This window comes from Gadus macrocephalus, chromosome 23 (assembly GCF_031168955.1).
Source record: "Gadus macrocephalus chromosome 23, ASM3116895v1".
Lineage (NCBI taxonomy): Eukaryota > Metazoa > Chordata > Actinopteri > Gadiformes > Gadidae > Gadus > Gadus macrocephalus.
In genome coordinates, this window is record NC_082404.1 from 13,476,447 (window position 1) to 13,488,595 (window position 12,149).

At 41.6% G+C, this 12,149-nt stretch overlaps 1 protein-coding gene across 1 annotated transcript; it reads left to right on the plus strand.

Moving 5' to 3' along the window:
• Positions 1-467: 467 nt before the first annotated feature.
• Positions 468-9,115, plus strand: bmi1a (bmi1 polycomb ring finger oncogene 1a). The gene is made up of 10 exons (XM_060044884.1): positions 468-830; positions 4,093-4,224; positions 4,494-4,590; positions 5,166-5,221; positions 5,552-5,602; positions 5,812-5,920; positions 6,513-6,558; positions 6,905-7,003; positions 7,187-7,267; positions 7,723-9,115. Exons 2-10 carry the CDS (start codon positions 4,113-4,115, stop codon positions 8,065-8,067), a joined length of 996 nt encoding a protein of 331 aa, XP_059900867.1. The 5' UTR covers positions 468-830; positions 4,093-4,112; the 3' UTR covers positions 8,068-9,115.
• The last annotated feature ends 3,034 nt before the right edge of the window (positions 9,116-12,149 follow it).

Here is a 12,149-nt window from a genome sequence, read left to right on the forward strand (position 1 = left end):
AATTCATGTCGGTGCACTACTGGATGGTGAGTCGAATGGCCGAAAATTGAAGGAGAGCGCCCCATCGCACTCCACCTCCAGGTCTGAATGGGTCGTGAGCAGCAGAAGAGAGTCGAGAGCACGCAGCTATTGCGGGTTTTTCCTAAAACCCGAACTCAGCCACAGATTCGTGCAGTCTACACACACACACACACACACCAGAAATATTACGGGTCGGCCATCTGCGCTTTAAAAACAGAAGGACGGATGTACTTTATATGGTGTGGATGAGCTATGCTGCTATTGACATGTAACATGTCTGATCAGCGGTCTGTGTGTATGTGTGTGGATATATAAATATATAAAGCCTACGTGTGTGTCTCGCATTTTATACCAAACCCAACGCCGTGAAGCAGAGGCCAGAATACACCGACAGTAATTTCCAGGCACCCTTAAGGAATGAGAGCACGTGACCGCGGCGGGGCGGTCGGACTACAAGCCATTTTGGGGACGGTGTCAGTTTCCACAGAGCACACAGTGCTGCGTTTTCCACGGAGGGAGCTGAATTTGGAGGCAAAGTTCTCGCACCACGGACCCGGGATTCCTCTTTAATGCGACGCCAGGAGCCCGACGTCTTCGTATCCCGCACCTCTCGACACGCGTAAAACGCGGCGACGCTGAGCCCAGCGAGACTTTAGTACGCGTCTGAAATGTGCGCTCTGCGCGATTGACAGCGTCTGCAGTCGGTTTCAAGATGGCGGCTCGGCTCCTATTCATTTTCTGCTGATCGCCTTCTAACTTTCATTGTCTATTCGGCTCCGATCTCACGGATTATCCCATCGAGCCACCGGGTACGTAATGTTCGATAGCGCGTCTCACCGACGGACCGAATGGTATGATGATGTTGTGGCACAGCTTGCGGTGTGTCGAAGGGTTTGTGTCGAAACGATCCGCCAGTAGATGCGGGGTATCGACTGACTGCTGGTTCCAGCGCTCCTCCAACGGTGCGCTTTGTGTCACCGTTCCAAGAAATGTTATTTTATTGCGCACGCGAAAACGCTGTTCCATCGGCGATTATCACGTTACCACTGTGCCTTTTTACAGAGTGTGTTGTTTAGGAAGGTTTTGGACCAGTCTTTGTGGTATGGCGTTTGGATTTCTTTAAACCGGCCAATCTGCTGCGATCAGGACACGGACGGGGCTGTCTGAAGCACCGTCCAACCCGACGAACAGGGTTTTAATACTTTAATTGACACGTTGACTTCTGATTTTATAGAATTGGGATCTGTAGAGTGTAGTGGTGATGGTGGCGAGTAGTTTTTACTCATATTCCGTCGTGTCTCGTTTTTATTAACTTGTGTTCCCGCTTTGGTGGAAGCCTCAGACGTGACAAGTGTCCTCCATTTCAAATATGATCTTCAATTATCTTTGACGCTGTTAGATTCCTGTGGTTCGACAAGGACATGTTGATTTATTTTCTAACCTTTCCAACACCTGGTGTATTGCAAGCTTGGTTTTATGGGTCGCATTGTTTACAAAAATAAAAATGTAGCCTACTTGATACATCGGTCGGTTGGTTGAGACAATGTGTCGATAAGCAAGCATCCAAGACATCACTTCTAATGCATTGGCTCAAAGCTGACTGTGTTCACTATTATTGAGGGTCATCATAAAGGTTTTATTACGTATGCATGATTTTTTTCTTCTCTTTATTTAATGCATTTTTTCAAAATAACCCAAGCTCTGCCGAGACGAGCTTTCGTTTTTCAACATTTAAAATCACGCATTGTTTTGACAACGTCTAGCTCTGAAAACACAGTCAAATCCAACCGTCCACCATCGTGGCTCGTCATTAGTCAAAAAAATAAAAATAAAAATGAAATGCATAAGCCATATTCTAAATGGACTTCCCACGTCGAGGGAACGCGAAGGCAGGGGTGACAGAGCAGTGACGGATCATCATAATATGGATCTTTAACAGCCTGCCTTTTTGGTTGACGGAACACAGTGAGTGCGACTGTCAGCAGAACAGAGTGGCTTTGGATATTTCCTACTGCGAAGAAGCCATTTAAAAGAGAACCGGGATCATACACGGGCTGGCACTGCCCAACCTAGTGGACATTGCACACAGACTACAGAGAGTCTATGCACGTATTTCCACAAAAAACCGACACGGCGAACCCACTACGACACATAAGAATTATAAACAGACCCCAGCTTGTCTCTGCGTTCCGTGGGCCTAACAGAGTTGACACAATGTTCAATTATTTATTATTATACGCCCTCGATAAATGGCCATGCCATGTAGGTTTTCACCATGAGTTTTCATTGAAAGCGTCAATTCTTTTTAAAAACAGAAATAAAAAAGGTGTAGGCTATGGGGCCCCATTATCACCGGGACGACGTCACAGTGGGCCCCAGAGCGACAGCAGTTGTGTCAACAAATGCATCGATTAATGGCGCCACTGTTATGGTGCATATTTGCAATAGGCTTCTTTGGAAACGTGTTCGTGTAAAAAGTTGCTCACACGTTCGTCCATTGAAATGCAATATTACCGAGGGGCGGGTTGATTGGGTCATATTATCGGTGGCCATTGAGACAAGCTCACTCTCTCGTTTGGTGTGTGTGCCTCAGATATATATTGTTTTTATTGTCGGTGGCCAGTGAGTCATCCTCACTCCCTCGTTGGGTTTGTGTCCCTCAGATATATGATACGTTTCCCTTTGAATCCACTGGAGGCTGGATGTTGTTGATGGGCATTGGTTGGACTGCTGCCCATCAAAGCTCCCCATCGGTCGACAACCTCCCTCAATGTAGGCTGATGTTACCCCCTTCACACTGCAACTTCACTGGTCATTTGAGGGCACTTGCATTGGCTCATTGTGCAGAAATATCGGGAGAGGATAGACGGATGAAAAGAATTAGAGTGTGTGTGTGTGTGTGTGTGTGTGTGTGTGTGTGTGTGTGTGTGTGTGTGTGTGTGTGTGTGTGTGTGTGTGTGTGTGTGTGTGTGTGTGTGTGTGTGTGTGTGTGTGTGTGTGTGTGTGTGTGTGGTTGGTTATGCTGGCATCACACACACGCTGGGGAAAACGTTCGAGATCCTCTGCGGGGAGAGGATGGCTTTGTTTCAGAACGCATCCGCGCGACTCCAACGTTTCACCAAGCGACGAGCACAAATGCGTGCGTTACAGCTCCTCACTCCCCGCTTTGAAAGAAGCCTATCGGTCGGTTCGGAAGATACGTGCTTTTTTCCCCCCACAAAATGGCAGCCATGCTGGTAGCCCTGGCGGAATGAGCGCTGGTGGAGGGACGGGGGGAAACATCCACTCCCACCATGCTCGTGCTCGCCACCCCTCCGCTGGTTATGGTGCGATGGCTGTTCTGCGCGAGTCGAGTGCACATACACGCTCCCTCTCCTGACGACTGGCTCCACGATAGACGCCGTGCGCTTTTTTTTTTTTAAAGCGACGGAAGTTGCCATAGAAACGCAAAGATCCCCCCCCTCTTATGTGTGTCACACACCTGACTGTGAACGAGCGTCTCCTCTCGCGACCCCCTCGATCCGCAGCTCCAAAATAGATCATTAGGCTACTTGTTTTATATGACGCAGGCGTCGACGTCAAACGAAATTAAACGATCGAAATCGACCGAATTTAGGGTCCTCTGACGCGAGGAAACCACGACGTGATTTCTCCGTCTCGGATCTCCGCGCTGCACGCAAAGTGTTCGTTTTTGTTTTTCATTTGCTAACTTGTGACCTTTGCCAACGTCAACCAAATCTGCAATCGAGGTGTTTTTTGTTGTTTTTTTACACACACGTATGTTTATTTATCTATCCCCACCGTCTGTCACAGAGGTGATTCATTTATGATTATTGGCCCCCAGGTCAGTCGGCTTCATCAACCAGCGATTGTTGCCTTTCCGTATTGTAGTAGCGTCAACAATGATGTTGCTTTAACGCAGTCAGAGCAACAATGGGAAAGCCCAAATGGTTGTGGTTGTTCTACTTTGCAAACTGCCCCGCAGTAAAAAAAAAAAAAAAAGATGTCCCTCCCTCCCGTAGCTTTATTTTTTTGTCTGACGAAATTGTAAATCTGTCATCTCCTCCGCAGGTCTGTTTGGGTATTTTGCCATGCATCGAACCACCAGAATAAAGATCACGGAGCTGAACCCACACCTCATGTGCGTCCTGTGCGGGGGATATTTCATCGACGCGACCACCATCATCGAATGCCTGCATTCATGTGAGGGCAATCTACAATGCTTACAATTCTGTCATTTGCAAGCTAAATGACATACTGCGTAAATGGCCTGAAGAAAAAAACCTGATGTGCATGGTTGTTAACATGATAGGCCTATTAATACCGTTTTATGTATTTCAATTTCGAGCTTTTTGCTTTGGGGAAAAAAATACATGGACTAATTGGAAGAGGGTGTAACGTGATCATTTACCTCATGTTATTTATGCAGTGAGGGAAAATACATGTTGCCTAATTTAAACGTCTTCTTTCAGTCTGCAAGATGTGTATTGTGCGGTACCTGGAGACCAGCAAATATTGTCCAATCTGTGATGTGCAAGTGCACAAAACCAAGCCTCTTCTCAACATTAGGTGAGACCACAGCCATTTCTTTACCTTTAGCATCACTGGATAGTTGTTCATAAACTTGATAATGCAAAATAAATAAACACTTATGTGTTGAGATTGATTTGTTATTTAGTTGTGTGTTTGCATGTAATGTATTGTATGGAAGTGCCTGCTTCTAAAGTCATTTCGTTGTCCCCTTTTCTGCTGTTAACCACATTCCACTTATTGGGATTAGTTCGATTAGTTCTAGTTGGTCTGTGTCAGAAAGGGTCAAAGAGTCTGTTGTAAGGCGTGGGTGTGGCAAATCAGTTGGAATCTTTGCTTGCCAAATAGGCCTGCACAGAAAGAGAAAATGAAAAATGACACACATTTGCCTCCAGAAGAGAAAAACGGTACCTTCTGTGTTATTAAGAGGCAAACAGGGTTTGTTTTCATCCTTTCTCTGCTACGAGGTCCATGATATTTGTACATTGCCCAAAAGTGTGTTTGAATTCCAAACCACATAACCTGGAGTTTTCTCGCTCTCCTGGAGTTAATGTCACTCTCTCGCTCTCTCTTGCCCTCCTGGAGTTAATGTCCCTGTCTCGCTCTCTCCCTAGGTCTGACAAAACGCTGCAGGACATTGTCTATAAGCTGGTTCCAGGCCTCTTCAAAAGTAAGCAGAACCACAACATTGCAGAGTAGGAGATCTGCCAACTGCACATAGACCTCAAACCAACTCTAAAATGCTGTCCGCAGACAAAACAATTCAGCTTAAATGATGATGCTATTTCTGTTATATTGGGTTGAATCCCCTTTTAGTCAACGACCCAAAACGAGCACAATTGCATGGGTTGTTTTGGTTGGAAGTCAACCGAATGAACAGAATTGAACACGTTTAGAACAAATCAGATTTCTTACTGCCCATATAAGATTGGTGCGTCCACTGAATGTTGGCGTGTCTGCTTTTAATGACTGTCCCTGCTCTGTTTTCTCCTTTCTGTAGATGAGATGAAGAGGAGGAGAGACTTCTATGCAGCACACCCCTCTGTAGATGGTGTGTAATGGTCTAGTCTGTGTGCATGAGAAATGTTGTGTTCAAAGCTGGTGTGTCACATTGGCAAACTTGGTTCTAATATAATTCTATCATACAGTGTCTTGTGAAGCAGCACGTGACTAATTATCTCCAGTTTGAATGTACCCACAGGACTATTGTTTTTGTGGTTGTAGTTTCATTGTGTGTGTGCGTTTGTGTGTTTAATGCAGCTACGAATGGATCGAACGAGGACCGCGGAGAGGTGGCCGACGAAGACAAGCGCATCATCACAGACGATGAGATCATCAGTCTCTCTATTGAGTTCTTTGACCAGAACAGGTAGGATCCTTTTATTACTTTCAAAACTTCAGAAACATCCAATGGAAGTCGATGGTTTTAAGGACGTTTTTGTTTTCTAATAAAAACCGAGCTCCTTTTTGAAACTCCCGGTGTAACATTTTTTAGAGCAGAACAAATGGGTTGGAATGTTTTGTTGGAGATTTTGTCTCATGGAGAGTGCACTGCATTGAGAGTTAGTGACTTGAAATCACAGATACAGAACCACAAGAGTAAACCTAAGATTGATTAATTAGTTGTTCAATTGAAGTACTAACTTAAAGTACCCACACCACAGAAAATCTAAATGCTTTGCTGAGATTTAAGCAAAGAATAGCTTTCTCTTAATTGTACTTTACATTCTCAATACTGTTTGAAACTTGATAAATGTACATGTATGTTCTGTATACCCCTGAGAAAAACTAAACTTTTTAAATATTTAATTTCAATATTTTGGACTATTTGTATAGAAATAATGTATAACATTTGGGGGACAGGTAATTCATATTTTGCTTTAATCTAATAAAGTCTGATGATTAAGTTGGCTCACATCTTAACTGCCTTATTTTGTGAATTACCCTTTTCATTTATTCAGGGTTAAACTTGGTGTTGTCCCAGATGACAAGCCCACTAAAGACCAGGTAATTATTAGTTTTTTCCTACATGGTTTGTAGCCGATCTATATTTGTAATTTTATCTTCTTCCAAACATACTTGTTAGCAATTCATTCAAGCGATGAACCACTTGAATACTGGCAGATCATCCCCTCTGATAGAGAAAAAAGCTACATATATTTGGTTCTAAGGTTGACAATTTGGTTCTCAATTTTAATGTATCTCAACACAATTAATATTTTTGCTTTTATTTTAGAGCTAATACAAAGTTGTTTTATAAACTAGTTGTAAAAAAAACATGCATTAATTATTTTGTCCCCATCGTTTCTCTGTTAAATAAAAAAAAACGTAATAGAAATGTGTTGAACTGCAGGCGGCAAACAAGAGGTACCTTCAGTGTCCAGCAGCCATGACAGTCATGCACTTAAGGAAGTTCCTGCGCAGTAAAATGGATATCCCCAACACCTACCAGGTAAGATGAGTCCCATTCATCTGTGCAAACAGAACCTTGTTATAATTAATTCCCTATCCCCTCTCTGAACACGTGAGCGCAGCCTATCGGTGGCTTTGAACCGCAAGAAGCAGAAAATGTGTTGACTGCTTTAGTCACCGATGCATTATTCATAAGCCTGCATTTCTACGTTTATATTTGTAGGTTGAAGTCATGTATGAAGATGAACCACTAAAAGATTACTACACACTAATGGATATAGCCTATATCTACACTTGGAGACGGGTAAGCATGTTTTTCTCCTTAACTGCAACTTTGTGGGTTTAGTTTAGTGTGAAAGATATAGAGTCTAACTGTATGCAATGCATACAAAGCACTAACTCTACAATTAGGCCTTAATCGTTTCTCATGTGTTGGTAAAACGGTGTACTGAGCATTATTATGTAATGTTATAGTCTTCATCTGGTTAACATTCATAAAAGATTAGCAAGACTTGCTTGAATCGACAATAGCTTGTCTTAGCATATTGGTGGTAGGATGGCCTGAACGTTTGTGACACAACTAATCAAATGCAGGTCCCTGTGAATTGACGAATATTATGTAGGATAGTATGACCCTCGTTTTGTTTTAAAACCACGCAAGTAAAAAATATATAGTTTTTAAATCTTTTGGGTAGGAGTGCAGATCATCTTTGCCCCAATGTTCAATTTTTTTAAACCTCAAACTTTTTTCTTTTAAAGAATGGCCCGTTACCTTTGAAATATCGAGTCAGACCCAACTGCAAGAAGATGAAGCTGAGTCCAACACAACCAGAGGCCCCGAACAGCACCGGCCGATCTGGCCCGGAAAGCGACTTTGCGAGCGACAAAGCCAGCAGTCCAGCCGGCGTCCCCTCCACGTCTTCGTCGTTGCCGAGCCCGAGTACGCCTGCGCAGTCGCCGCACCCACAGTTCACCCCCGGCAGCGCTCCGAACAACCAGAACGGCGCTCCCAGTTTACCCCCCCTCGCCCAGAGTCGGCCGTACCCATTCAGCATCAAATCACGGAAGATGTCTGTCAACGGATCGTCCGCCTCCTCTGGATGACTTCGCGTAATGACGCAGGCTTTTCGCAGCCCACGAAAGACGCGCTCCTCTGAAGTTTTCACGCCAGTGTAGTTCCATCGTGTAGTCTCTCTTACGTCACTCTCGCCGTCTCAAAGGGCCGTTGTTGTTCGACATACTCTAATGAGGGATGGAAGTTTAACGTAGTAGAAAATGAAACATTTGGCCTGTTCCTTTTTTTTTTTATGGAGATTATCCATGGGAAATGTTTTGTGTCAAAGTGTAGACGGAAAAACTGCATTTAACCTGTAGGCCTACCTATTCCCCATAAGCTACGTTTTATTTTACGGATGTGACTGATGGTTTTCTTTTGTCTTTTTTTAATTTGACGTTTGATGTCCTTTTTACTTTTTGTTGTCGAGTCAAACATATTGATATGACTATTTTAGGTGTGCCGGGTTAACCTATTTGAAAATGTCAGTTAAGCATGCCTATATAGCCTAACACTTTTTTTTCTTCTCAGAAAAATACTATGTAGCCTATATCAGAAGGGTTAGTCTATATGCTCGTCCCCCCCCCCCCTAAAATGTCATTTTTTTTATAATCTATATATTTTTAGAAAAGTTTCAACGAAAGTTTAGCCTCTTTGGGAGAATTATAGGCTGACTTTGGTTGACGTAGGCTGGTGGTTCACTGCTCTATGCAGAAGAAAAACTTCAAGAGAGTTCTCTTAATTTGCCTTTTTACTGGAAATGCACACGTTTAGCCTCTTCGTAGCTGCAGTTGAATCCAAACGCTTTCATCCACCTCTTTTAAAACGTATACGCGTTTTTAGAAAAATCTCCTGTAAATAGAAAAAATGCATATTTAATCATCGACGACTTTGTTTTTCTGTTCCTTTTATTCCATGGGAATGACAGGCTTCTTTTACACGAATAAGCACCTCACCTGCATTTCATGCTTAACGAATGATGTTCTGTTGTCTCCTGTGTTTTCTCCGTATTTGTATCGCTTGATTGTATGGACAACTATTGTATTGTTACTGTTGCACAGTATAAAAACATCTAAATAAAACATTTTACACTTGTAACAGATTTGAAGACTTTTTTAAAGCCTTGAACAAACTGAAGAGGCTCTGCTCACGCCAACCTACAATCTGAGAAGGCAAAGTCCCCCAAAACAGAAGAGCTGAATTTATTTCATTCCATTGACGTTTGGAATCCTACATTTTGCTTTAGAAAACTATCGGGCGTGATTGTTTAGGTTGATTATTTAAATGTAAGCGCATCTGAACTGCATTTAATTCCGTGGAAAAATGAAGCGATTAAAAAAATATAGCTGCATTATCTTGGCCAAAGATAATACATTTGAATATGTATAAATCATAACATAGGGTTATATAAAATGAATATTTTAGCCTTAACATCCACATCTTAGATTAATTAACGAGTGGGCATATCTAATATAGGCCGATACGAATTGTGCCGCACGTGAATATTTTTCGGCCTGTTCCAAATTAATAGCCTGTGTAGGCTACCTCAAATCCTATTTGACTCGGTTACCGTTTTTAAAATAAGTGATAAGGAAAGGAACATAGGTCCAATACAGCCAACAAATATCTCTCAGTTCAGTTTATGAATTTTCAAAGATTTTTACCCTTTTCGCTCAATGAATTAGGGCTTAAATAGTTTGTTATTTTGTATCTGCATATGGATAAATAGCCTTACAAAATAATTAATATGGGCCTAATATAATCCAACCGGCTACATCTGATCCATTTACTCTCTTAGAAATAACACAATATAGCGATAATTTATTCGTTCTATTTATTAAGTTATTGGGTTATTATGTAGGCTAGCCTAACTATTATAATAGACCTAGTATAGTATCATGTTTTGTTTGTAATTAATATAATTAAATAATTTATTATTGAATTGTTTATGAAGTTTGCTGTTCTTTGCGTGACACACACACACACACACACACACACACACACACACACACACACACACACACACACACACACACACACACACACACACACACACACACACACACACACACACACATTTTGGAAGAGCTTAAGGGTGAAAATAGTTTGGAACACAACTGAGATATGCCAATCCTTAGAAATGTCATAGGCTACTTTCCCTGAATTAAGTATTGGTTTCAAGTAGGTCATGTTGATTCCAGTGTCACAACTACGGCGGTTTTTTTTGTGTTTTTCCTCTGTAGCTCAGTCAAAGATAAAAAAAAATTACAACCTGCCCCGCAATCCTAAGGTTGTGAACCCATGGAGACGCTTGACATAATGACGTTATGCTTCTATTGGTGTCATGAAATGGTTTCTACTTTCAAGGAAATCTTGCAAAGGTTGAAACGTTTATAGAGGCTTTAAATTGTGTAGCCATCACCTTACAAGTTGATGCCTGATCTAGAGCAGCAACTAAACCTGTCCCTGAACCTGTGAGTCCTATAGGCCTATATATCCTATTATATCAGGATATATAGGCCTGATATAAGTGCGCGTGTATCTTGGGCTTAGCGACATGTTCCTCTAATTAAATAAATTGAAAGAATGAGAGTTTAACGCAGACTCCATGCATCTCGTTGAACGCTATTCGGGAGTATAAAATAATACAAGGGTTTTACGCTACATTATCCGTTATCTGTGATTAAATGTCACCTCCCCAAAGGTAGGCTATAATGCAACGCAAGAATTAAGCCAAACTTACTAAACAAATTATCCTACCTATTAATAAAGACAACATCGACACATGTCATGGAGTAGGTCTTTGTTAGTGAATTATTTGCAGGGCTGTCATTGCCGTTTTTCTCAACGCTGTTGTCAATATAGTTTATGAAATGAGGCATTCGATTGCTCATCTGTTTGTTTGTTGTTTGCCATCGACACCCTGTGGAAGGCAGAATGCTACCTACTATCTCAAATGTTACTCAAGTATAGGCTCAACGTCCTTTAGAATGTTTGAAAGGATTTTTAATTGCAGATCCACTTGAGTGGACCTGGATTCATTATTAGGCTATAACTTTACTTTGGTGGTTTCATTCCTTTTCCCATTTGAATTCAATGGTTGAATGTAGCCTATATACCCCTACTACATGGTTTCACTTGAGTCCCTGAAATCCCTATTCATAACGTTCGTATTTCTACATTTTCTAACTTCGAAAAACGGCTTTCCCAACTGCTCGCACATAGCCCATACGTTTTAACTCATGCTTGTTAAGTAGGCTAGGCTATATGAATGCTTAATTGTAAATTACAACAAGTTATTTAGTAAGGTGTTGTGGCAAGACAAAGGTTGATCGATCGCATTATGGGGCCAAGGACATGTGCGAGGCAACTTATTGAAAGACTTATTTATTATACTAAACAATTATATGGCTATAGCTTTATTGGTCTATAGGCATACTGTTGCACTTTTTATTTGCTTGTTGTGCTAAACCACTAAATGTAAATATTTGGTTTTGTGATGCAAATAGTTACATTTTTATGATACAAATAATTAATGAATATGCTTTATTTACAAGTGTACATTTATTCCACTAAATGGAAGCACCCTTTCATCCGAGTTTCCAGAGGGAAATGTAAGCTTATGTGTTTTAATAAGATGGCATAAAGTATGTCGCTTGTAATCAATTAATGCCTTTACAATTTACAATTTTTACTAAATCGTCTAAACTACAACACCTGGTGGCGTTTTGCGGTAATGCCCCTTTTAGCACACGAAATAGATTGTCTTTGTTTGCACATTTTGTTTTTAAAAAAATGATATGGAATGATGTATAAAAATACATATCATACATGGAAAAAAAAAAAGATCTTTCTCACTCTCTAAAAAAAGAATTATAGGCCTACCTGATTTTGCTCTATAGACAGTGACTGATAATTGAAGACCTGACGGAGATTCAAGATAGTGGGGACGGGGAGCGTAACGATTTGACAAATGAAAAAGCGGATAAGCAAACCAACAGTATGCGAGGTGAGGTGAGGCAAAGCTAACTGTGATCCTCTCTGGCACCGCCGCCATTCGTCTCCACGGATGGAACCACGCACGTCCATGCGTTTCAATTGCGGTGGCTGCAAACGTCGATTTGCGTAGCCC